At 45.7% G+C, this 27,847-nt stretch overlaps 1 protein-coding gene across 7 annotated transcripts in view; it reads right to left on the bottom strand.

Moving 5' to 3' along the window:
- Nucleotides 1-27,847, bottom strand: part of NTM (neurotrimin) — a 970,591-nt gene that overhangs the window by 670,454 nt on the left and 272,290 nt on the right. For 3 of the 7 annotated variants that reach the window (XM_024347489.3, XM_024347490.3, XM_024347487.3), the window contains exon 2: nucleotides 9,412-9,531. The exons of the other annotated variants lie outside the window; for them this stretch is intronic. In XM_024347489.3, coding sequence (XP_024203257.1) covers nucleotides 9,412-9,466 — 55 coding nt within the window. In that variant the 5' untranslated portion in view covers nucleotides 9,467-9,531. The remainder of the gene's footprint in view (nucleotides 1-9,411; nucleotides 9,532-27,847) is intronic. 7 annotated transcript variants of the gene reach the window in all.

Genomic DNA, 27,847 nt, shown 5'->3' with positions numbered 1-27,847 from the left:
AGAATAATACATGAATGCAGACATGTATTCCTTAGCAAAAATAAATCAATGTATAAGAAAGAAAGAAGAAAGAAAGAAAGAAAGGCAGGACAGAAGGAAGAAAGAAAGAGAGAGAAGGAGAGAAAGAAAGAAAGAAAGGAAAGATTTGAGAGCAATTTTTTTTTCTATTTTTCCTTCTTTGGTTCATTTTGCTTAAAACCTCCGAGCCCACTTTTTGCCAAAGGGGATGAGGGTGGAGTGGGTACTGGATGTGGCAGGAGAAGAGCTTTTGGGGCGCCTTCTGTTATCTTGGAGCGAGGCAGCTGATGTGATATTTTAATAGGGAACTCATTTTAATAGCCTACAAATGAGGAGTCAGAGACAATTAAAATTCATTTCCAATTAATTGTTTTTTCTTCTCTCATTACCAAGAGTTGCCAGTCAGACACCGACAAAGCCTTCAAAACAAAAGCAGCTCCCAGCCTCCGCTTCAATCGGACGCCACCTGGAAGGAGGCTCTGGAGAGTGCCAGCATCTTTGCTTCAAACTTCTCTCCCTTCAGCAAATGACTTATCTGGCCCCTTTGCGGGCAAGAGATCGCTCAAATCTTCAGAAGCTGGGACCCTCTAAGCCGTGAAGTCACAGACAAGTTTATTACCATGGCGCTGCAGGATACTTTTTTATAGTTTTAATACTGGTTTATTTGCTCTCCTGAGGAATGGTCTCAGCAACTGCATTTCTTGAGACTGATTTAGCTTCCTGTCTTTCCCCCGCTGCCTCCCTTCTATGCTGTGACCAAAAACCCAGGCTATGACAAACAGCCTGAGATGACAGAGCCTCACCTGAGCCTGGAGCCAGAAGCCTCGGTGCCCCCACCGCTGAATTGCTGAGTGACGTTGCCCTCCCCCCTCACCTGTGCAACAAGGGAGCCTCCTTCAATGCCCGTAACATGCCCCTAACATGCCTTCCAGCTCTACAACCTTCACTCTGCATTCAAAACACATTATCAATGGCATCTATGAAGCACTTAATGGATGCTAAATCTCTCACATGCACACCTCACTTAATGCTCATAAAAAACCTCCTTAAACAGATGCCTCTGGTAGCCACCAGTTCTCAGAGCAGGAAACCAGGCTACGGGACTTTTCCAATCATGGCGAGCCAGGGTTCCAGCTTGGCTGATTCCAGAGCCTGACCTCTTAACCTCTATTTCCTCCATGGTTTTGATCTCTGACCCCCTTTAACATGCCAGAGTTCCTGGAAAATCCTCAGCCTTGTTCTCTCTCTCTCTCTCTTTGGATGGGGGAAACTTCTAGTTAAACTCCTCACCTCATCTGGATCTGGATGACTAGAGTGGACAGCCCTGAATGACCAACCCTACGGGGCGCAGAGAAACCGGGACAGGGACTCTACCGCATCTTTCCTGGTACAAAACCCAGAGGGGCGTGGTGGCTTCCCCAAGCTCCAGCCCCTTTCGAAAGCAGAAAGCTGTGCTCCCCCTACAGGCCACCACCAGTGGAACAAGTCTCCCCAAGGACTAAAGTTCTCACTGAGCCTTACTTTATTATTATTGTTATTGTTGTTTGAAATGCCTCGTAATAACTGGGATAGATTTCTTAGGAAGCCAAATAATGGGATGCATTTCCACCCTGGCTTTATAATTAACGTTTGCATCATTTATCTTTCGTGGAAAGATTATTCTGACTAACGAGGTTCTGGGCCACTAATTCATTACACTGCCTTGTCACTTCCTGCTCCTTCTTATTACCCAGAAATAGACTCATTAGTCAGAGATCAATGACAGGGAGAAATTGTGTTCCTTAATTTAATTCCCTCACTCACTTCTGGGCCCCATGTTTGTCTGAAATTGGGGATTAGAAGGGGGAAGAAAGGAGTCATCTTAAGTCTCTGCTTTAGACTCATTATATCCTCCCCCTTGTTCCTATCCAACAGGGAAAGGGCCAGGAGAGCTTGTTGTGGTGGCCACGCGGGTACTGGCCTTTCTCCATTCAAAGCTACAAGCGGGTGAGGGGCCACAGCATAACCACTTAGGGACTTGTAACATATAATCAAGTTTTTTTTTTTTTTTTTTTTTTTTTAAATCTCCACTCACGATTAGTAGTACTACCTGGGAATACTTAGGAATATCCAGGCATTGCTGATAGTAAATGCTGTAGAAGATATTTATTTACAGATAGATAGATAGATAGATAGATAGATGTAGATATACATGCACACATATATGCATGACACAAAGTGCTTCCAAAGTCCTCTGCCACAAGAACGTAAGGTGATATAATATAGACACTAACAGCCCAGGCTCGTGTTCCATTGGCATGAGTTCAAATCCTGCTTCTTCTCATGTGAGTTGCAAGGCCTTGTTCAAGATACTTAACCTCCCCTGGCTGCAGCTTCTCAACCACAAAATAGGAATGACAAAAGCTATCTCTCATCATTATGAGGCTCAAGCCGCACAAGGCACCAGAAGTGGATTGCACAGTGTGCGGCAACTATGACTATTAAGAACTTGGAAGACAGGTGCCCTTGGAGTTCAACTAATCAAAACCCAGCAGTGGGAAGAGAGGGTGTCTCCAGGCAGTGGGTCCCAATCCTGGCAGCACAGAGTAGACACCTGCGGATGCCCAGGCCCACCCAGGCTGTTTGAGTTGGAATCTCAGGCATGTGGGGAGGGCGTCCATGGGTTTAAAAGTTCCTGGGTGGTTCTAAGGTGAGATCAGGGTGAGAAGCCCTCAAAGTCTCAAGGTCTGCTCAGGGACGTTTCACTCCTGGGCTATTCCTGTTGACAGAAGCATGAGGCTGAACACTTGCTCACTGCTGTAAGGCAGGAAACTTTCTCTGGGTCCCTCCATGACCAGGATTAGTACTCACATGGTTCCAGGTTCCGGGAAGCTCACTGGGGGCAAAAGAAGGTGTATCACCTGCTGTCATGGGGCTGCTCCCCTACTGGGGAGCTGGAATCAGAGCACCAATGAATGCTTACATACAAAGCAAAACAAATGCATGGAAGAAAAAGGGTGGATTCAAGGGTGAGCACCCAGCCTGGGGATCAGGAAGGCTTTCCCAAGGAAGGGTCTTCGGTTGAATTATTAAGGGTACTGAGGGTCACCCAGTAACAGAGGGATCAGAAGTGCTTTCTAGGCAGAAGGAGTAAGGACTACGGCAAAGCCCAGGTGGCTGGAACAAGAACAACCCACAGAAGAGCAGAGTTAGAGAGCAAGCAGAGGCCAGGATCCACAGGCTTTGTAGATTCTGCCCAGAATTGGGGTCCTCCTCTTTAAGGGAAAAGGAAGCTTTTAAATGAAGGAATCCCAGGTAGGGCACAGAGGTGGGATGGCAAGATCCAATAAGCCAGCCCTGAAACCCACTTACTTCCTTGCAGCATAATTGTGAGGACCAAGGCCATGGCATGGAGCAAAGGGCCAGCCAAAGCACTCCCCCTCTGCTAGGGTCCCCTAGGCCTCCAAGTCAGTTCCTTAGAGAACATTGCATGGCCCCAGACCCCAATGCATGGGGCTGAATCGCTCAGATGTGAGACCTGGATCTTTACTCACCCAGCCACAGATCAATAGCTCAGCTTCCAGAAATGTTGATCCCAGCCACAGCTGGAAAAGAATGCCCTCGTCCCTGGTAAGTCATCCCACTGGAATGGTAGTGTGTCACCAGCCTTTAGTGAGTGCAGCTTTGTGAGTCCTTCACCAGGACCCTGGCCGTCTCTGTTGCACTGATCTTATCCATTTGTGGACCAGAGAGGCTGAGGACTCTGTTGTGGGTCGGGGACTCTGGGAATGTCATCCAGGGCTACTTGGCTTTCAGTCAACCTCTGCCCAGAGATCATAGACATCTCCCATCTCAGGATGTCAGAAATGGATGTGTTTGTCGAGTATGTCTCTTCATTCTGGGATCCTCTGTTCTGTGAGGGGTGGTTATAGGCATGGCTCCAATGGGGTAGGCCAGGCTGGGGGCAGTCAGGTGGTCTCCTGCCCTCGCAACGCCTTGTGCATTTGTGGTACATTATGGTCAATGATCTCCTCCTCAGTGAAGCTAGTCATTAGAAGTGAATCCATGAGTCTGGCCGTAGCTGTTTGTAACCATAAGTTTCATGGAAATAAAGGAACCCTCTGGCAATTATAAGACAGGAGGCAGGGCGAGGGGCAGGGTGTGGACGTCTCATGAGCCATATTCTATGGCACTGCTTCTCCCACAGCAGTAAGGCTGACAGCTAAGGAGTGATAGGCAGGGTGAAGGGTGAAGGGCTGGCCTCACTCAGTCACTTGACCATGGGTTGAGGAATTCAATAGCCCTGGGCACTGAATCCTCAGAATAGATGTGTTGTCTCCAATTACCAGAAGAAAAAAATACAACAGACTGATGCAGTGACTTTAGTGAATATGTAGCCTAATATATACCACACATTACCACATCACATTTACTGTGTATTTTTATTCCTATGACCATTAAGAGAAATTGAGTCAGCAAAACTGGATATCGAGCAATGTGTGTCTTAAAATATTTATCATTCCTTATCTCAATTAATTTTCAAAACAGCAATGAGATATATATCATACCCATTGTACAGATAAGGAAACTGGGGATCAACATGGGAACTTGACAAAAGTCAGGCAAAATACGGTGGGGTGGGAATTTGTCTCACAAGCCTGCCTCTTTTCTGTGGCCCACGGCCAGTTCTGCTTGTTCCCAGACATTGGGACTGAGTCTAGATGAATGCATTTTGTGACTTTGTTAGTTTGCTAGAGCTGCCATAATAAAATACCATAGACTGGGTAGCTTAGACAACAGAAATTTATTTCCTCACACTCTGCAGGTTAGAAGTTCAAGATCAATGTGTCAGCAGTGTCAGTTTCCTCTTAGGCATCTCTCCTCGGTCTTCACATGAACTCTCCTCCCTGTGTGCTGTGTCCCAATCGCTTTCTATAAGGACATTCGTCATATTGGATTCGGTCCTAGCCATATGACCTCTTTTTGCCCTAATCATCTCTTTAAGTATCTCCCAGTACAGTCACCTTCTGAATTACTGGAGGTCAGGACTTCAACATGTAAATTTTGGAAAGACCCTGTTCAGCTCATAACAGTGACCAAACAGTATGGACAAAGCTCTTTATCCTTCACTTGCCAGGGATCTGTACTTGGCTTTCCACATCAATGCAATCACTGTTTACCCAAAATATTTGTTACCCTGTAGTACAAAAAGGTTTACATTCTGAATGGCTGGGCAAATGTCAGGATTAAGATAACTCACTCCAGACATGAGGCGTGGGAAGGATGGGTAAGAGGAAGCCGCTGTCTCCAGGTGTCAGCCTTGAGAGGACATCCCTTCTTAATTTCCCTGCGGGACAGGAGGGGACGCGTGAATGCCACTGGCAAACACAGATGGCGTTTAGAGCACGGTTCTCCCTAAGGCTTGGTGGGTACCCATCCGTGGCTGCAGGAAGCAGTTCCGTGGGTTCTGTCTCCGGTGCCCAGCAGAAGCGTGGAAGATATGGGCTCCAGGAGTTCAAAGTCAGCCACACACGAGGATGTGCCAAGTGATCTTAGTCCCTTTGTTTAGCTTCTCTGAGTAACAATCGTCCCTTTATTCTGTCTGTCATTAAAGGATGGCAACAGATGTAAAAGAGTGGCTTTTAAAAGTTGCCGGGAAAAGGAAATATTAAAATCTAAAAAAAAAAAAAAAAAAAAAAAAAAACAATGGAAGAGAGCAGTGGCCCCCTTCTGACTCATGGCATTCTATAATCTCTTGACTTTGGGGATAATGAACTACATCTCAAATCTACTTGGTTTATTTTACTAAAATTATCAAATTAACATATAGGAAGAAGACACGGGAACCGCAACGTATGGCGTGTGTTCATTTGGTACCTGGCACTGGGGATAGACAGCTGGAGAGAGGGGGAATTTAATTTCCTGGGGCCCATACGCCTCTGAGTGATTGGCAGGCTAATTTTGCTCTCCACTAGGCCTGGTATTGAAAGGAAGTGAAGATGCAGAAAGCTGCCAAGAACTGTTCCTTGTATTGGCAAAAATTCTAGACCTCATTAGAAAAATCAAGAACTAGATTCAGAAATTTGGAAGGCTATGGTGAGAGGGGATTTTTCAAGTAATGATAATTATTAAATATTGTCAGAGCATCCTTTTATAGGTACTTGGTCTCTGGTTAAGCTTATGCAGTATTACACTACCATGCTTCTGTCCCATGTTGAGAGGTTCAGAGAACTTAATAAATTGCCCAAGGGCACACAGCAAATTGGTAACAGATGCAGGCCTCAAACTGGGTTCTTCTAAATCTGGGCCCAGCTCTTTGTCACCTCCCTGTGCTGGCTGCACTGGAGCCCTGTCCAGAGAGGCCTAGCAGTCAAGAATTTGGTTGCTCTGCACAGCTAGAGGGGAGCGAGCCCAGGGTGGTCCAAAGACTTTCCTTTCCTGTCACCTTCTGCTCTTTTGGGATAGAGTTTTCATCCCAAAGCAGTTAAGTGCACAAATACTGTAGTCAGATAGACACAAGCTCTAATTCAAGCTTCAAGGTCATGTGACCTTGGGCAAATTATCTCATCGCTTTAAGCCTGGATTTTCTTGTTTGTAAGAAGAGGATGATAAAACCAGTATCATAGAATTACTTTGAAAATAAGAAATCTGTGTGTGTGTGTGTGTGTGTATTGTTTAGTAAGACGTCTGACACTTGGTAAGCCTTAGCTAAAAAAGAAAAAAAAGGTAACAAAAACATCCTTGTCCAAAGAGAGAGTGGGAACCCCAGCAATCCTCAAAGCCAGCTTTGCCAGGGCTGCCAAGGGCATGACTTGCTGTTGAAGACCACAGAGTTCTTTGTTTCCATCTCTGCTAGAAGCGGTGCACACAGTCCCCCTCGCACTCACTGCTGCTCCCTCAAAGCTAGAGAACCAGAGCTGAGAAGCAGAAACCCTCTCAGTGGCCTGGCCCGTGCTGCAGACAGACAGAGAGGTCAAGGAAGGCCTCAGGACCAGAGGCAGAGGGAGGAATGGAGTGAGAGAGATCAATGCTGGACCCAAGATGATTAACTGTGCCAACCTGGGGCACTGGCGCTAGGGAGATGGTCAGATCGATGGATTCCAAGCAAATGAAGAGCCTGGCGCATTCGGCAGCCAAGCTGTGAAGTTAAACACAGCGATGGGGCCAGGCGTTTGGTGAGCGATGAGGGTGATGAAACAGGACACATATATCTTGGGAAACAACACTGAGAGGCCAGATCTGGTTCTGAAAAATGTCTTTGCTCCTTGTCACCTTTCAAAGGCAAAATCACAGCTCTGTGAGTATGCATGTAGGAATATGAATGTGTGTGTGAGCACGTGCCAGTGTTTGTGTGTTGGGGGGGTGTGCCTGTAAACACTACACCTTTGTCCTCTTATTCCACCAGGGCCCAGTAGTGCTGGGGAATGTGTTGTTTATTAGGTAGGTGCAAATAGAATTTCATTCCCATGGTTCTGAGAATCATAGCATATTAAAACTATTCAAATATATCCCATGTACTTATATGCTCTGTGGAAAATGTTCTTGTAAAATTAACATATACTCTATTACCTCCTTATTAATGGGAAATTCTGAGGGACTGCCTTCATCCATCACAATAAGCTGGGCCCCTCAGCGTTTCCCGCCCCAAGCTGACAAGGCAAGTTCTGAGGTCCACAGGGAGCCAGGAGGGAAGGCCGTCTCTTTTCATCCATGCAATGCCTACACTATGCAGAAAAGGGAGGACCTCAAGACCAAGAAGCGATTATGTTGCAGCCCTTCTTCTGTGAACACACTCAAAAACACATGAATGTTCCCGCTAAATCAGTGACTCCGTCAACCTTGATCCACAGGCCTTGGCTGTGGCAGAGGGACTGCAGGAAGCCACGTGGCTGAGAACCCACCTTCTTATTACCATGTTGGGCAGTTTCTAGGAGTGCTTCCTGGTTTCAGATTGTCTTCCCTTTCAAAGCAGGGTGGGGGTGGTGTAAAGCCCTTGCTCAGGCTAGGAGCCAGATACGTGGCAGCTTAATTTTCCCCATTATGCAGGGCAAATACCAAGAAGAATTCCCAGGTGTGTCTGCAGCCGTGAAAATGTGACATGAGTCACAGTGTCTTCGGAGGAAATGAAAGACCACAGGACGGGGACATGGCATCATGAAAAAAGATGCTTTGTGATTTTCAACATATGGTGACACTTTTCCTAATTTAGAGGGGGAAGCTGGGTTTTGAGTTTCCTTTTATCTCCCCTCTTTGTTAAAAGCAAGAGAAAGAAGATTTAAAGAACATCTGTGTATTCAAATGATAGAAATAGAATTATACACTTTCAAAAACGAGTTCTAGTATTTTTGTCTCTTTCGAAGATTTCCGAAGCCTATAGATTTCTCTCGTGTTTGCGAGAGCATTTCCTCTGAGACCTTAGACGTAGTGTTGAAGTTGAAATTGTTTTTGTCTTTTTCCCCTTTCTGTTAACCCAGCCCCCACTTCATTCTGTTAATCTCTTTTAATTGGACATAAGATAAGACTGAGTATGCTCGATATTTTTATTGAATTGAGTTTTATGTTTCCAGTCTGGATTTATAGACTGTTAAATAGAATGTTTTATGTTTCTCTCTCTCACAAAGAAAATAACAAATACATGTGGGACAGAGCCATCAGTCAATTATATCAGTGGATTGTTGGCAACTCACAGGGGGAAAAAAAAGAGCATTTTCACTCTACTCTTAGGGGAAAGCAATTATATTTAAGAGCAGTAGAAAGCCAAAACTAGCCTGGAACTTCAAAACGCCTTTCTTGACTGACCAAGAAAAGGTACAGTGACTACAATGACAAACCAGCCCCTAGCTCTTTTAGAAAGCTACCCTGCCTCATGCTAAAGAGAAAGTAAGTGATGTTTCAGCCTCGGCGACCAGGCAGGAATAGAAAAATACATTGACAGTAGTTGGATAGACCTTAAAATTAAGTAAAAATTTCTTAATATACAAGATCTCAGTTTTCCCACAAACCTCCTTTCTGTCCAGAAATTTCCATGCCATTTACTGCCTGATCATGTCAGGAATGACGTTCTTCCTTGTTCTTGATTTTCCTTCCTGGAATGTTTTAATCCTGCCTCTCCAGAACACTTTTCCCTACTTCCTCTAGGCCCTACTCACAGCAATGTCGCTGACACATAGCATTAGCGTGCAAAACCTCAAATCCTTTCTGACTTGGAACTTCACCCAGGAAAGACCTCTAGCAAAAGTGCTGGCCATTGTGTCACAGGACAAACCCCTTTCAAAGAGCAAAGCCATCATCATCTCAAAAGCCACAGTCACCACCTGGACCTTCCGTCCTGAGGAAAGGAATCTCCACCGAATCTGGGGGGAAGACCCCCCCCACCAGTCTGTGCAAAAGATGAAGAATTGAGTATGCACCTACCTGTGCCCTTCCATTTCCACCTCTTCCCACCTTCCCCGTTTCTTTTTCCGTTCATTTTTTTTTCCACTTTAAAAACATCCAACTTTGCCTTGGGGATGAGCAGAATGAAATGTCACTTACCTATAAAAAGAGACAGAAGAGAAAGCCATGCATCACATTACACACAAGTTCTTTGAAATCAAGGCCAGGTTCCGACTTTGAAACTGTAACAATGAGTGAATATTATTTTTTCATCCTACCTTTCTATATTTAATGAAACTCAGGATTTTGCAAGTAGCCTATCCCCAGGGCCCAGTCTCCCTTCGTGATTTTCCTTTTGTTTCTTTGCCTCCTCCATCCCTGTTCACCACCCTAGCCCCACACCCTCTGTCCCCGCTTCATGGATGAAAGGTCAGGAAGGAATAAGGGGGGAGGGGTGCACAGACCCAGAGATCAAGGCCAGCCCTCAGATGTGGGCAGCAAGGTTTCGAGGCATGAGGAGCCGCTTTTCACCTCTTTTCTCACAGGCCACAGAGATGGGACCCAGGGTCAGCCCCGGCTGGTGCCTCTCGGGAGGAGGGAGGAAGGTCAGCTCCCCGCAGGGTGATTTTCCACCTGGTGGCTTCCGGGCTCTTTCAAATGACTCTGCTCTGAGTCTTCCTCCTCTCTCCCTCCCTCACCCTCATCCCCTCAGCCCTCCTGGTTTGGGTGTGAATGAATTCACCCAAGGTCTCCATCCCCCTCTTCATCCTGCAGCATCTGTCTTTCAGACCTGCTTCTACAGAAAACCTCATTATTGCAGCACCCTGAGGCCAACAACCACCTGAATGGGTCATTGTGTTCAGTCCCCTGCCTCAATACAGGATGCAAACTGGCCCACCCGAGTCCTACGGGACACTTTGAGAACCCTGAGATACTGAGTCCCTGCCTTGCCCGGCTCCTGGCCACAGAGGCTCCCTGTCTTCATGCAGCAAGCTCCTTGTGGCCGACTGATTCGGTTCTGTCGGCTGCAGGGAAGCCAGGCTCTGAGCATTCTACTTGCAAGGACAGCCGCTCACCCACCACGCTATGTAGCGGATCCTTCACGTGCTCACATATTGGAAAATTGGCTTCAGGGTCCTGCCAGTGTCTTCGTCTTCTTATGCCTGAATAACTCAGTTCCTTTTAGCCTCTTCTTAAAGGTTTCAGTTTTCCATCTTTCCTCCTCCAAGCTCCTCTGAGACCCTCCGTGGAGGACAGCTCAGAGCTGAGCCCTGGAGAGAAAAGCAGCCACGTGTCCCCCGATTCTGTTGCTGCATCCCCCAAAGAGATTTCCAACCAAGATGCTCTGCCAGAAACGGAATTACGGTCAAATATTGCATCCCGATCACATTGGTATGTTAAAGACTTGGAGAGGGTTCGAGGTAAAGATCTATGCTGAAACTTTTCCTAACGGTATTTGACTCAGAAATGTTTCTTGCTATATATAAATTAAAACACCGTGCTTCAGGACGATGACTACTTTTTCTCTCATTATGAATGTAAAACTAAATACAATTGAGTTGGTATTATCACAAGCAGTGGCCAGAGGACCTTGAAGTCGATGGCCCGGCCACCATGCCCTATAGAAAGCCTGGGCTGAGGGCTCAGCATACAGGGTCTGGCTCAACTCCCTCACCCAGTGTGATGAAGGGCTATCCCCTTGCTCCCTGCAGCTCTCTCACCTGTGAGATAGGAGGACCCTGAAGCACCCTGCACACTAGGATGTGGTGAGGCTGCAACGATACTTTAAATGTGCTTTGCAAACTGTAAAGAGCAAAACACTTTAAGGGGCTGTGGTGTCAGTGCCTCTGTTCTTGAGGCCACACTCGTGGGAGAAGAGATCACTTGGCCTCAGCTGCCCTGGGAGCTGGTGAAAAATGTGTGATTTTGACTGTGGTCCGCCAATGAGACATCAGAGGCAGCAGTTGCTTGAATACTTCCCCTGCTCTGGACCCTGAGGGAGGGAACTGATACCAGAGGTCTTTTCTGTCTTTAGTATCTACACCTACATGTCTTCCTCTATTGCACAGGGATGCTCTCTCTGCCTTCTCAGTGCTTACATCTATTTTTTTTTTCGTTTTGGAGTCTCGCTCTGTCACCCAGGCTGGAGAGCAGTGGTGCGATATCAGCTCACTGCCAACCTCTGATGCCCTGGTTCAAGCGATTCTCGTGCCTCAGCCTCCCGAGGAGCTGGGATTACAGGTGCCTGCCACCATGCCCAGCTAATTTTTTGTATTTTTATTAGAGACAGGGTTTTGCCATGCTGTCCAGGCTGTTCTCTAACTCCTGACCTCTGGTGATCCGCCCACCTCGGCCTCCCAAAGTGCTGGAATGACAGGCGTGAGCCACCGCGTCCGGCCGCTTACGCCTTTTAAAGCTTCTGATTCTGCTGTCTCTGCTCTGTGGCTTTGCATCTGGGCAAGTTTCTCTGCAGACCGGGAACCTCTAAGTCGGGGGAGGAAAGAGAGGTCGCTGAATCAGAGCAAGGCATGCCGTCCTCGTCTGCGTCCTCTATTACTCTTGAATAAGAGAGAATGCGAGGACATCAGCATAGTGCCGTGTCCATGTAGGTTCACGAATGTAAGAGCTGCACCACGTGGGTGTGGAATGTTAACAGTTGGGGAGGCTGGGGCAGTGGGAAAAGGGGTCTATGGGAATGCTCTGTATTTTCCCCTTATTTTACTGGAACCTAAAACTGCTCCAAAAATAAAGTTTATGAATGAAAACAAATTACAGTCCCTTAAGTTCTCATTCATTCAAGAAAATCTGCTCAAGCACATTCTATGTGTAAGTCCCAGAATAATTTCTTATTGAATAGGAGAATTCTGAGAGATGACTGCATTTTCTGTGTACGGTGGACAGAATGGAAGAAATGGGACTAAGATCCTAGCCCTGGGAGAGACTGAAAACTTAACGGAAAGAGAGCAATATGCCCATAAAAAGTTAGGGAAGTAGAAAACCATGTGGTCCCACGATTATCTCCCCACCCCACCCCTTTATCTTGGCAAACCTTATCTACAATTGAAACCCAGCTTAAGTGCCACCTGGCCCCTCAGGTCTCTTCAGAGCTCACCTCAGAATGTGTCACTCACATCTCACTCTTCCCCTCATACTCAACAGCTTGCTGCCTGCCTTGCCCTGTGGTTCCGTTCTGTTTTGCCATGTATTTGAGTCTGCTGTTTCCACTCTGCTCCTACATTTTGACTTTGCAACCCTGACAACATCTAGCCCAGGGTTTTCTGCAAAATGAGTTGTAAGAAAGCTCGAGGTTTCCAGACCTTTGTGAATGTGGAATTTGCAGATAAGAGATTGTGGGTCTATACACACTACTGTGATATGCTGAGATAGTGCTGGGATTCCAGCAATAAAAGATATGATGCCTGCCTCCTTATATCCTGGCAAGGCACACAGATAAGTAGGTGCTGAGCTGTAATATAGCATCCTATTGACAAGACAGAGGTAGGCATGGGGTGTTCTGAGGAGACAGAGGAGAAGTGTCTTCTAGTTTGGTGCTAATAACAATACAAAGGAAAAACAAACTGGAATTGGTGGAGACCATCAACAAAAACTTCGCAGAAGAGGCTGGCCCTTTGCGAGCAGCTACCTGCTGACATGTGGCATTAAAAACACTGGTCCACCCTCTGCCCTTTATTCTTCCACACCAGGGAAAGCTTGCCTTGTTTTTCTCCCTTCCTGCACGGCATAGTTCTTCTGCCATGGAATTCCCCACTGACCTTTCCCAAATCGAAGGCTGGCCTCAGATGCTTTCCTCTCCAAAGGGCTCAGAACCCTAGGCAGCAGCTAACTCTCAGACTGGGCCAGTGCTTGATGCTGGGCCTCCACTCAAGGGTCCCCTCACCTGACCCATTTCGATGTTTTTTTTTTTTTTTTTTTGGCTGGTCTTTATAGGGCCATTGTAAAACCACAAGTGGAAACAGCTCAACTGCTCAAAGAGGGTTTCATCTGAAGGGCTTGTCCTTCTCCAGGCCTGCCTTCCTCCCACTAACAATGCAGAGAAGCACTTGGTTAACCCCCTCAGTTCCAGAGCCAGGGACACTCCTCAGCCTCCGAGAGCTGAGCAACAGTGCCAGACCACCACGGTGGCTCACAGAGCACAGATGACTCGGTCAAACATAAAAAGAGCAGATTCCACGTGCAATTCAAGTGCTTTCTGCAGAAGTTGGTCATCTTCTTGGGAAGTGTTTATAGTGACAGTTGCATACCTACTCCAAACTTGGACCTAGACTAGCTCTGTCTCAAACACCCTCTCTGAAGACTTCTGGGCCTCCAAGAAAAGAAAAACCAGGGTGAAAAAGCCAGAGCTCAGGGCGCAGGGGAAGCACGAGATAGTGCCCCTTCCTCCTCCTCCCCAGCTCTTATGCCCCGCCCTCCTCCTTTGTCCAAACCGGAACCGGAAAACCCATCAGCAGGCGCTCTGCCTCCTGTGACCTGCTGCAGTATATCTGTGACACAGGCTACAGGTAGCCAAGCCTCCAACTCCTTCTCCTTAGCATCTCTCAAGGACCTATGTCAAGTCCCAAGTCTATCCATGTGGTTGGGAGGATGGTTCCCAGTGCCTGCAGTTATTCACTGGATTCAGAAGTGCCTCCTCACAGCCCATGCTGCATCGCAGGAAGGAAAAGAAAGCGACAGTTGCTTCTGTGTCTTTTTAGGTGGGGAAATGAAGTGGGGTCATCTAGAGGTGCAGTATTTTTAGGCAAGTCTTTTTAAAGGACCGCATGGGTGGATTTAAAATCTTTTCTCCAGCCACCCCCGTAACTGGGATGGTGGTGGTATGGAGACGAATCTCTTACACTTTTTTTCCTGAGGTCTTTTCTTCCCTTGCATAAAACACTACTGGAATGCAAAGCCTTCTCCCTTTACCTACCCATGTCTCCTCTATGCCCTAGAGCGTGAGGTCTGGCACTAACACTTTGCTGGTGGGAGTACTGAGGCCCAGGAAAATGGCAGATGAGGATCTGGTGGATTTGAGGGAAATGAAGGAAAAGCAGGGGGAACTGACCGCTGGTCTAGGCTGTCCCTCATCTGCCCTCCCATTCCTTCCCGGGCCGAGGGAGGAGGCCCTCCCAGGACCTAGGGCACAGGTTCAATGGTGGGATAGGGCAGGTGCCCAGACGGCCAATCGATTTGGTCCCAGCACTTCAGAAAGGCACTGCTTCTATGCTGCTCTGGGTCTTCCAGTGGAGACTAGAATTTCTCTGAGCAGCACTTTTCCTTTCCCTTCATTGCCTCACACAGAGCTTGGCTGGGTAGATTTTTCTTTTCATTCCAGTGAGCATATTTATTAATTTCCACAGTCAGATAGAACAATGTGCTAAACATCTAGGGGATCTCAATTGTCCTCCCTGCCAGTCCACCCTCCTTTCTCTACCACTTCTGAGTGGGGAATGGACCCGGCAGGGGCTGTGGTCCCAGCTCACCAGCAGGCCAAGCCCACAGCCTCCCATCTGTGTCTTTTACAGCAAAGCAGCTGAGAGCAGCCCCCTGCACAGAAACAACCGAGCCAGAGACTTCTCTGTGTTTCTGGAAGCCCTGGAGGTTGTTGCTGACCTTGCCTTTTTTCAGGTTTCCTGTTTTTCTCTGAGGTGTCGCCAAAAAGGAAGGAGGAAGGTACCAGATTAAATGCTACTAATTAGCATCTTCTCCTGGATGATGGAGCAAGTGTCTGGAAATTGCTAAGAATTCCAGAAAACACAAAGGATAGCTCTGGTGTAGGGTAAGGATGGGAGCCCCCCTTTTCTTAACAGCTAAGCTCTTAGATACTAAGCCAGTAGTTCTCAACTTTGTCTGCACACAAGAATGACTTCAGAAGACTTGAAAAACCCGCATACTCAAGTCGTATCCCAACCCCATCACCTCAAAATCCTTGAGAATGGGATCCTGCACTCCTGTTTCTAAAAACTCTCTGAGTGATTCCAACATGCAGCCAAATGTGGGAAGCAGTGTGCTACAGCGTGCCTGAGGACCGGCGGGGTGGCGGGGGCGGGGTTGGTAAAACACAGGTGCGAGCCCCAGGCCCAGCATTTCCGTTTGAGTACATTTGCATGTGGCCTGAGATTTTTCATTTCTGAGTAGCTGGGTGGATTAATCCATTTTGCATTGCTATAAAAGAATACTTGAGACTGGGTAATTTATAAAGAAAAGAGGTGTATTTGGCTCACAGTTCTGCAGGCTGTATAAGTAGCGTGGCTCCAATGCCAGCTTCTGGTGAGGCCTCAGGGAGCTTCCACTCATGGCAAAAGGCAAGGGGAGTGGGTGTGTCACATGGTGAGAGAGGGAACAAGAGCAAGCGTGGGAGGTGCCAGGCCCTTTTTAACAACCAGATCTCATGCGAACTAACAGAGCCAGAACTCACTCATTACTGCCAGGACCCCATCAAGCCACTCACGAAGAATCCGCTCCCATTACCCAACACCTCCCACCAGGCCTCACCTCCAACCTTGGGGGTCACATTTCAGCATGAGATTTGGAAGGGACAAACACCCAACTATATGACTGGGTGATGACACTGCTATTGGCAGAGACCGGACTCTGAGAAGCTCTGCATTAGATGGAACCCTGAGACTCCCGGAAAAATAAACCTGTCGGGACTGGAGGAGTTGCTTTTCAATACAACTGCGGTTCTTGTGGCCGTGAGGTCCCCTCACCTCCTCCCAGGCTTCCCTGGGACACACAGAAGGACACCGGCCCTGCCTTTGGCGGTGGGAGTGGATGGGTCACCTGGCTTTTCCCTGACATTCTAGGGCTGCGCCTGGAAAGGAAGCCTTAGGCGAAAGGGGCTTCAACCACTGAAAGAAAAGGCAGACGACCTCCTTTCTTCCTGCCTCTCCTGCTGCCAGAGGATTCTGACTTTATGCCTTTAAAAATGAACCCCACGATCCCACCAAACCTCCCCCTGAGGACAGGGACAAGGTTGTCTTCTCCCACCATCACCGGTTACAGTCCTGTGCACATGAGAGCTGTCTGTTGAATTAATCAATGAATGAACTCTCCATCTGACGGGCAGGGAAGCCAAGAGACAGTCACATTGTTGCTGATGGAGAAGAAGGTATTGTTGAGCTTAATCGACAAATATTGAACAAACACCTTCAATGAGCACCTGCCCACCTTCCTGATAAGGCTGGAGGCTGTAACAACCTGAGACAGGAATTTTACTTGCATGAAATTATATAATTTCCAGCCCAATTATCACCAATGTATCCTGGTCATTCCGAAAGCCACTCCTCCAAAGGACAGCCTAGAAAAGAGGCCGCGGGGGGAGCCCTCTGAGGGGGTGCTTTGGTATGGTCCCCACCTGTGTTCTCATACTGGAAGCTCCACCAGGACCCCACACGCAGAGGTGCCCCACACTCTCAGCTCCAGGCACTCGGGTAGGAGCAGCAAGCTGGCTCCAGCTTTGCATCCTGCTAAACATCTCACAGTTTGCACAGATGAGGATTGCCCTCCACTCAGCCACTGTGGCAGGGGAGAGGCAGAGCCAGGGGGCTGCATTTCTCCCTCCCTCTGAGCTTGTTCATATAGTAAAACACAGAGGCCCCACTGTGACTGTTGATCACATGCAAAGCAAAGGCAGGTTTTGAAATTCATCAGAGATTTCTTCCGCAGCTGCAGGCAGCGAGGCCTGAGCCTTCCCTTCCCCCAGGGCCCTCCGGCTGATGTCAGTCCTCCCCTGGAAGCAAGGAAGAGCGTGAGGTTGTCTTTCCAGTGGGCCACATCTGTTTCTGAAGGCTGAGAGAGACAGCAGGTGGAGGGAGACATGTGAGACTGAAAGAACAAAGGAAGGGAAAAAAAAGAGATAACTTCAAAAAAAGATCCCTAAGAAAGGAAGACGACAAAGCAGGGACCGAAGTCTCTTCTTTCCTGCCTTCTCCTTTCTGGAGCTGGCTCTGCGGTCCACACAGGGCACACCCATGGGAACCTGGTGAAGGAAGCCTGCATCACCCAGTCCCTGGGAGAAATTGCAGCAGCTCCTCGAATAGCGGGGTGGCTGTACTCATGCTACAGTCTGTGATCTGTGGGTTTTATGGAGATGTTTTGGAGATTGGTAATAAGGTTGCTCCAGTCAGCAGTCCGGCAGGGCGGTAAAGGATGAAGGCAGTTGTGCAGGTTGCATTCCAAGTGGCTTTCTGAAGGCGGAGTGACCGCCACTCATGGCCACCTGTGCCAGGGCGCACTTCCTGATCGGAGGGTCTGGAGTGCCCCGACTTGCTCAGATTCCTGCCCTGCTGCAGCGTGGAGCAATCCTATTGTGTCTATTCTCATTGGTTTGCTTGTTTTCATTGAGAAAGCAGGTCTAAGTCCCGCTGCCCAACAGGCAGGGGAGGGCATGCTGGACCAGTCACAATCCAGATGCTGACAAATCCCCCTACCCACTCCAGAACCCGCTCTGCCTCTGTCCACAGGTAGGGTGAGCCAGCTGCTGTCTTGCCCCAAGTTGGGCTGCTAAGTATTTGACAACAGTGCTGAGCAGCAAGCTTCCAAAAACATCAACTGTGAGAGTGAGTTGAGCATGTCAGGAGGTGAGCCTGGGTCCCTGCAGCCTCTCGTTCTTCTGTCAGCTGTGCATGACCTGGGGTCTGGGCCCCAGGCCAAGGGAACAAGGCCTGGGGCACCACCTTGCTTTGTTCTGGTTTGTGGCCACTGGAAATCTGAGTACATCGATTTTCCCAGTAAATATATCTGGTTGCCAAGGAAGCCTCATCAGGAACTGTGAGTGTTATCTCAAGCCTTTTCTCATAGAAAAAAAACGCAATGATCATGTCTCTATTCAGGTGCTGCTCCATGTGTATAGCCATTTACCTCCATTCTTAGGCTCTTTGATCCTCACAGAAGCCTTATGGGGCCAATCTTCTTTTACATTTCCATTTTACACAAGAGGACATGGATATTGGGAAGGTTGTCATTTTCTTAAGGTCACAAGTTGTTAACTCATAAGTCTAGAACTCGAGTGACATGCTCTCAATCCTGTGTCTGTATTCTAAGCATACTCTGATGGGAGAGTGTCTGCTTCCAGGACAAAGAGCAGCTCTGCTGGGGGCCACCTCAGGCTGTTTGGGCCTGTATCTATCTGTTCCCTGACCTCGTAATAGCACAGCGGATGAGCTGACCTAAGCTTCCCCCGGAGTGGAATCCATTTTGCTTTTTATGATATTTTTTTTTTCTTTTTTTGGGTCGGGGGGGCGGGGACGGAGTCTCACATTGTTTCCAGACTGTAGTGTAGTGGCGTGATCTCAGCTCACTGCAGCCTCCGCCTCCCGCATTCAAGCGATTCTCCTGCCTCAGCCTCCCAAGTAGCTGGGAGTACAGGCGTGGGCCACCATGCCCAGCTAATTTTTGTATTTTTAGTAAAAAACGGGGTTTCACCATGTTCACCAGGATGGTCTCTATCTCTTGACCTCATGATCCACCTGCCTCGGTCTCTCAAAATGCTGGGATTATAGGCGTGAGCCACTGTGCCTGGCCTTTATGATCTTTTTATCCCCAGCCTAGGAGACAAAGATTTAAATGCACTAGTCCTGAGCTGAATGTATGACCAAGAATCCTACCAATGCTGGTGAATGAGCTTTATTCCACAGCATCTGCCAGGGAATGTTGCTTAAAGTTTACTATGGAAGATGTGCAATTGATTTGAATGCAGATAACAATGAGTAGCTAATTCTCCATAAATGTTTTTAATAACTGGTATTTATTCAACTTGTTTTTCGACTAGCTATACACAACTAGAATTTATGTGGTGCTTACTGTGTGTTAAATGAAAATCAAATGATTATTAAAAACATTTACTGAGGATTAATTCTGCAATAACCACCTACACAGTATCTGTCAAAGTAAATCCTCAACAAATGCATATTTGAGGAGCTTAATTTAAATTGTTTTTATGAAGCAAACTTAAAAAAATACTTTTGAGAACAGTCGGTAGTTGCAAAAGTCAGGATCTAAGGTTTGTTGTTCACTCAACTAAAAATGACAGCATTCTTGGTCTTTTGTATCTACATATTTGTAAACCACATGCACCAAAAACAAAGAACTGAGCAAAATACTAGAAATCTTGGTCAATAGATTAAATTTATATGTAACTTATTGAAGATTAATAGTATCTAAATGCCTAGAAAACACGTGGAGCTGGCACTGGAGTCACCCGGTCTCCAAACAATGACTCGTTTACCAACCCCTAAAGAAGAAGGAGGCCAAGAGGGTTCTCGATATTTTCTTGAAATTATATAACAGAATTTCCCAGTAATTTTTTTAAATTTGGTATTTTTTTTCTGATGTAGTTTAAGCTCATTTCCTCTGGGGAGGGCATAGTAATAATGGGAAATAGTAAATTACTGTTCTTATATCCCTCAACAGAGCCCTTCTTACATAGATGATGATGGTGATGATGATGATGGCTGTTTATTGAGAACTTTCTGTCAGCCAGGCACATAATCTCATTTTATCTTCACAAACATCTTCTCAGCAGTCTTGTTATTTTTACTGTTTTTCATAGTAAAATAGTCTTTACTGAGAAACCAGGGAAGTCGAAATCTGAAGGCTGGACCGGACTTTCAAAAGCTCTGGCAAAGAATGAGGAGCCATGTTGGAGCAGAGGTCTGGCAGAGAAGAGAAGACAAATGCAGACCAACATCATCCAATGAGGTTCAGCAATGTAGGAGAAGCAATGGCCCCTCGCCACAGTGAACCAATGTGACTCTAAGTCCACACCTCTTGACTAGCACACCTGTGAGGATGTACCCCCCAAATTTAGGAGGGCATTGTTTTTAGAATCACTGGGGAATCCAGAGATTTCATCTTCAAGAAAGAACATTTGCTTCCAGCGTTGCCTATCAGAGAACATGGTATCTTAGTGAAATGGTACCTGGGACTGCCTCACGGTCCTGCTATACCATGAATAGTCTGTGTGGTGTTAGACAGCATTACACCTCCCTGGGCCTTGTTCCCTCCTCCAGAAACCCGAGGCAGTGAGAAGGGTGATACCTAAGCTTCCTGCTTCCTTCCTGTGTAACTGTCTGTGGTGTGCTTCATCAGACAAACGGGAAAGAAGCGTGTCTGCTCAAAGTCTAGAGCCACAGCCCTGGCACCGCTGCTGACCTACGGGCAGGTCATTAGAATTGAATAGATCGTAAGGTGGGAAGGGGGTCAGTCTGGGAAATGCTAACTTTGCAAAACAAGCCTATTTAACAATTACTAGCATACAAGAAGTGTTCACCCCAAAAGTTAAGAAGAAAAAAAGCACAAAATTATTGGTTATTCATGGACTATCATCCACTTCCCTTTCACCTATCTGGTCACCATGTGTATTGGCTGAGAACCTAGAAAGGCTTAAACTACATGCACCGCCTCCCCCCACCCAAACACACACATACAGAGTTTACTATCTACGGTGTTTCTGCTGAACGAGGCGATTAACTCCTTGACCTTATGGAACTCTAGTGTGACCTCGGAGAATAGATAGAATCTTGTTATCTTGTAATGAGTTTTATGGCTTATTTCAGTACATCTCAGTCACGTTTCTCTGGTGATTAAGGCAATTATCAGCCCATGCATTTTAGGATTATGAATAATGGAGCTCTCTCCAGGTGATGGAAAGGCCTTGGGAACGTTCAGACCACTTTTTATCCCGTTCAATACTTATTCCCATACTCCCTCCCCGATATGCATAAACAGACACTGCATTCTGTTTCTGGACGCACCATGGTGCCCTTTCTACCCTTTACTTGGATATGATTATCACAGCAATAACTTTTAGATTTAATTGATGTAAGTAAATCCCCTTTTACCATTCATGGGTGCCACGCACAGTGTTTCAATTACTATCATTATTGCTTAGGATCTGGGGAAAGGTATCACTTGATCTGAGCTTGCCATCTTCCACTACAGTGTTATGGCTTGAGTGGCAGTGATTATCTGAACAAACGTAGTTGTTCGAGTGACCAACCTTCCCCCGTGCACCTGTCATAGTGCTCGATGAGAGGAAAAACACGGGCACAACATCAGCGGACCTCAGGGGGCCTGCTTTTTTCTCAGGCTCATGCTTTGCTCTTTGTCAAGTCCTTACTTTACCTTTGAATTCATGTAATCCTGGGTGGTTTTTATTCTTCTATGTCTTCTTTCTGGATGTGCCACCAAAAGTAGTTCCTGAATATTCCTTAAAAAGGCCTCCCAGAGAAATATGCAATATATGATAGATTCTATATCTTCCCACCCTTTAGTAAGTATAGTGAGGAAACAAGAGTGTGAAGATAGTTTACATCCTACCATCTACTCACTGTTACTGCCTCTTTTTTCATAGTATGAATAATAAAGGCATGCTGGTATTACAAAGAAGTGGGGTTTGTAAGAATATATGTCATCAAAAGAAACTAGGTCTGAAGCTGTACTTGTCGCAGGACACAATATATGCCTAAAGGAAATTACCTAAATTAAGAATTAAAATAATCTTTTCTAAAGCACAATGAGATACCATCTCATGCCAGTCAGAATGGCTACTATTAAAATTCAAAAAATAAATGCTGGTGAGGTTGGGGAGAAAATGGAACACTTATACACTATTGGTGGGAGTGTAAATTAGTTCAAACATTGTGAAAAGCAGTGTGGTGATTCCTCAAAGAGCCGAAAACAAAACTACCATTTGACCCAGCAAACCAACTGTTGGGTATATATATATCCAGAGGAATATAAATCATTCTATCATAAAGACATATTCACATGCATGTTCACTCCAGCATGACTCACAATAGCAAAGACATGGAATCAGTGGTAGACTGGATAAAGAAAACATGGTACATCCACACAATGGAACACTATGCAGCCATAAAAAAGAACAAAATCCCATCCTTTGCAGCAACATGGATGGAGCTGGAGGCCATCATCCTTAGCAAACTAATGCAGGAACAGACAGCCAAATACCACATGTTCTCACTTATAAGTGGGAGCTAAGTGATGAGAACACATGGACACAAAGAAGGGAACCACAGACACTGGGGCCTATCAGGAGATAGAGGGTGAGAGGAGAAAGAGGAGCAGAAGAAAATAACTATTGGGTACTAGGCTTTGTCACCTAGGTGACAAAATAATCTGTCCAACAAACCCCCATGACACGAGTTTACCTATTAACAAACCTGCACATGTACCCCTTAACCCAAAACAAAGGTTAACAAAAAGGCTATCCTTTCTGGATAGTTAAATAAAACATATATATAAAGTACACATACATTAACTTTTTCTTCTGTTTTGGGTCCCTGAAAAATCCTGGGGCAGTAATATTTTGACCCAGCATGGTATAATATAAAAATCACATATGAATTTATACCCCAGTTCCATCATTTACAAATCATATAATTTTGGAAAAATTGTTTAACTCTGCTAAGGCTTAATTCTCTCATTTCTTAAATGGACATGATTTATAGAATTCACAACTTTGGCAAGAATCAAATGAGATAAAATATAAAAATTACCTGGCAGGCTGTGCAGCTGATTGTATGTCAGATCACACACCCCCAAGTTTTTCTCATCACTTGCCCTTCTTCAGGGTCCCCTTGTTTGCTAAGGGACTCCCCAGATGACCTCCCTCCACAATATTTCACAGAGTAGCCCACAGGCAGTGTGGGGCTGCCCATTGTGAAGCCATCCCCGAAGGTTAGAGATGCACTGTTCCATGCCTGGCACTCTTTAATCACCTATTGATGTCCATCCGTGCAGCTACAAAAATCCTTGATGGTGCGACTTTCAAGTCTGAAGTAAGCCCTGAATTTCTTTCTTTGCTCAGGGCTCATATTTTCCCTGCGTCAAATGCTTCAGAGTCTCCAGGACTTGCCTTGCTATTTCTGGACCCCTCTCCACGATCCACTTGACCTTTAGTTAAGGAAAGTTGGTGGGGGATATAATCCCACTGATAAAACGTGTGGGATTTAAGATGAGTTCACCCCGAGTTATCAGGTGGTACAGCCAGGGTACGAAGAGTAAACTTTTCACACACAGCCGAAGGCCTGGGAGCCCTGCAAGGCAGTGCATTATTTTAATCTCCCCTTTTGCGCGTTCTGTCCACATTTAATTCTGGACCTAGAGCTTTACATGCTCTTTAGCAAGCACTTTATAGTGTGAATGTGGCCCAGAAATAGTGAGCACGTCCTTGTGTGTCTTCTATAATATAAAAATCAATACTGAAAACCAGGAAATATGTCTCACTGGGAATAGTAGGTTAAAATTGGAACAAAACTCCAAATGTTGATAAGGCTGAGATTGAAACCCCCTTTAGAGTTCATGTTTTTCTCAGTTCCCCACTATACATTTCTGTTGGAGGTATCTGATGGTTATTACATCTCCCTAGAAGTTCCTGGCTAAATTGCAAGATTTGAAAAAAACGATTCTAAGTGTGAGACAATACACAAAAAATTTTAGTACCACTTGTGCTAAAATGTCCTCTAAAAAGGTAGAGCACAATAAAAAATCTGGAACTTCTTCTAAAATCTGCATATAAATAGACCATGGCACTGAATATTCTAAAGAAATAATTGACTTGCAGAAACAGAAGTTCAGGGGATCTCCTTTTCAAACTGATACTAGTAGAAGAGAAAAGAAATGGGTTAAGGCCTGGGGAAGAAAGCTGGACTTGTAGAATTTTTTTTCTTTGTGAGTTTAGAAGAAAGGATCCACTTTTTTCTTTATACGCAACAAAAATAGAAATAGAGAAAAGGGCCAGGTAGTAGATCTTTATGCTAGCAGGCCCTCTATTCTCTGATTCAACTATTCAGCTCTGCTGTTGTCTCATGATAGCAACCACAGACCATATGAGAAAGAATGAGTGTGGCTATGTTTTTATGACACTTTATTTATGAAAAGAAGCAATGGGTTAGATCGGGCCCATGGGCACACTTTGCTGACCCTGTCTTAGATGATCAATTGTGTACTTGCCCTTGAAGCCTGCCCAGGAAGTGGGCTTATCCTCTTATCAATATCTCTGTGCTAACCATGCACATACATGCAGCTTCTAAATCTTTCACACATGTGCTCGGTACTGACGTGTCTATAGCTAAGGTTGATATTAGGTTTCATACTTTAGATTCTTGGTTAGACGCTAAGCCTTGGTATCTCACTTTGCAAAAGCCAAACATCATGAACATTTCTGATGGTATAGAGTGATGTTAAGATCTTGATTCAACCCCAACATTAGCTGTGCATCCATTCCATATGCTCCATATAACCCCATGTCCACAGACCTATGCAAGATCCCATTGAAAGAAGTATGAAAGACAGAACATTTGACACTCCCAAGGAGAACTTCCAATCAAATGGAGAAAACAAAAAACATATATACACACAACAAACAAAAAGCACATATATCTTTTAAATATATGTGTATATTTAAAAGATACAATGTACTAATGAGTAAAAAAAATGGACATAAAGGCGTAAGAACTAGAAGAATGCCAAAGTACATATTTAGATGAAGGCTTCATAGAAGAGGTGAATTTTTAAAACTAGTGTCTGTAAAAGAGTAAGATTTCACTTGAGGGGAAAGAATAGATTTCCTGTGGTTTGGTTTAATACCCAGAACTCCTTTCCCTATTTAGCATGTAGGTCTGAAGGTGTCTGACGTGACTGAAAGGCAATGCCCTTTCACTCCTTTCCCCAGCACGTCTGCTGCCTCTGCTCGCTCTCCAGCCACTGGTGTCTGACTCAGGAGGACTGGGCGCATTGCAGAAAGGCTGGGAAGAGCAAACGCACGGCGAGGAGAAAGGAGACCCCTCTTACTGGGAAGGCCTCACAAAGCAGCAGCCTCATACGATTCTCAAGTTCAGGGCCTTGTCATTAAAACTAAACCCTGCTGCTTTCTTATCCCCTTGGGGTGGTTAGTTTACTTCTCTATGCCTCAATTTTCCAGCTATGAAATGGTTAATAATATTATTTGACCTCATGTGATTATTGTGGGGTATACTTACTATAAATAATGCACTTAAAATAGGGCCTAGATTCTGGTCAGGGCTCAATCTGTGGTACATTTTTATGTGGACACAGGGTACAAGGATCCCCAAACCTGGACCCAGGAAATGTTGACAGAGTACAGGCTTGGCAATGCTGTGAGCCTCCCTGTTGTCGAAGGAGCACTTGATGGAGTTTGGTAGCAAGTGTAACAAAATGAGACAAATGAAGAGGTTCTAGTTCCCATTATAAAACACCTGAACATACATGGGCTCACTGCCAGCATCCTAAATTCTTTTTTTAGGAAAAAAAAACAAACAAACTAATTTCCCTTCTTACCCAAATTGGCCAAAGGAAAAAAAAAATGTATCTTTCAATCTTCTTAAGAAAAATCTATCATGTTGATAAAATATTTAGGGAAGGAAATTGAGAAATTCTATAACCTAAGCCCCTTATCATAAGTATGTTTCTAAGAGTTATATACCATGATGAAGAAAATCCAAATATGAAAGAATTTCTCAATTCCTGCTGGTATACCGCATTGTTATCTTATGTGGTGTTTAGAAAATAAACTTCTGTGGCGAGTAATGAATTTGGGCAGTCCCTCAGCAAGAGCAGGCTAAGTAGTAGGAGTCCCCCTTCGTTGGTACGGTTTGCTGGCCATGAGACTGGACTGATGGGACTATCTGGCTAATAATCAAAAGAACAGAATGGGAAACTCCCTGGGGCAGCCCCAGTCACAGGTCCTAGAATCCAGCTTGTCAACATCCCACCACAGCCACGGGAGCGAGAAGTTCAGGTATGATCACATATTTAGGTATAATCACATATATTCATGTATTCCACATGAGTAGGTAAATAGATACTCAGTCTAATGGGTCCCTCTGAGCATCTTCAACCTCCCTTGGCTCTTTGCTCCTCCCCTAATGACAGTATCAGTCTCAGCTAGGAGGCAGAGAGGAGGGGAAGCTGAAGATGAAGGGAAGGAATCTCTTGGGGAGGTCGCATGCAACCTCCTGCACATTCAGCCAAAGCCATACCACCAGAGTTCCAGCTCCATGGCCTCTGAATCCATTCCCCTGACACCACTCTGTAGTCTCCTGGGAGATTCTGCAGAAGTCGTCTTATAATGAATGATGATCAAAGAAGTTCAGAATGTCTGTGCATACATGATTATGCCCATACTGCCAAAATCCAAAGCAGAACCCATGTTGTGGCAGTGTGTACCCTCAGGACACACCTCTGGTCTCAGGTCTGGAGACCTCTCAGTCTTCTTTTACAACTCTCTCGCAGTACTGAGTTTGTCCAAGTGAACTCTCAGCCTGGCCCTGTATTCTGTGACCCTCAGATCTGCAGGCTCGGTAATGGCAGCACACGTTTCTGCACTGTGTTATTGTAGCTCCAGCAACCAGACAGCACATAGTAGGAAGTCAATGCATATTTTTTAAACAGTTGAATGGATGATAGACAGGGTGGTTCAGTAGGACTAGGGGTCCTGCACTCCCCTCTAGATGATTAGGCTCACTGCAATCTCAGGATAAATGTATCCATAAGCTTCTGTGCGACACGAGAGAGAGAGAGAGAGAGTTGAGTAGAGCCCTAGGGACTACTGATCCAGGGCAAAGGACAAGAGTTGGCCAGCTCTTGAGGAAGGGGCCTTAATGTCACTAACAGCCTTCATCCCCTGGGTCTTCTACTGACATGACGAGTACACAGCGCTCATGCTGGGCCGCTCCGTGCACACCCGGGTACACCATGTGCTGGAACCGTCAGCAGTCTTCCTGCAGCCCCCTGGGCCACGACTGGCACGGCCAGAACAAAGCAGGCACATGGAAAGTGACATATCAGCAGGAGTCTCCTGTTGATAGAATCATCCCTTAATTCACTCTGAGCTGTGCCATTTAATTACCTTGATCCACGCTTTGTTTTGCTAAAGTGAATGTCACAAACTGAGTGTTACTTGCTGAAAATAACGGCAGGGGCTTGGATGCTTCTGTAATAGGAATTGAAATATGATCTCTCTTTTCCCCTCAACCATTTTCTCATTCCCCCCTTCTGAGTTTTTTTTTTTCATTCTTTTTTGTTTCTTTTAAGTGTAGAATGTAAAATATTAATTCTGAGCAGAAGTAAAATTAAGCCCTCTGGAAACGATTCTGGGAAACGGAGCCACAGCCTGACTTAATTAAGAAGCGATTATGCTGAAGAGCCTATATTAAGGCTTCACGTTTTGGGTACAGAGAGAATTGCTGTTAGAGAAGTCAAGTCAGGTAGCAGAGGGGGACTGAGGAGAAGACAGGACGATAATTGGATAGATGAGAAAAAGCAATGTTTGTTGTAGTAATGAAAAAAAAATAGTGGGTGAAATTTAAATTGGTTTGGAGATTCCTCAACACCATCTTTCAGAAAGGTCAAGATGAGGACATGGGTGATGTCCCTATGTCCTCCAAACTTTTTGGATGACCCCAGGTTGGGTCAACTCCATTTCTTTTCCTTC

This window comes from Pan troglodytes, chromosome 9 (genome assembly GCF_028858775.2).
Source record: "Pan troglodytes isolate AG18354 chromosome 9, NHGRI_mPanTro3-v2.0_pri, whole genome shotgun sequence".
In the NCBI taxonomy this organism is placed as follows: Eukaryota; Metazoa; Chordata; class Mammalia; order Primates; family Hominidae; genus Pan; species Pan troglodytes.
The sequence above is the reverse complement of the archived record's forward strand: the minus strand, read 5'-3'. Positions and strand labels throughout refer to the sequence as shown.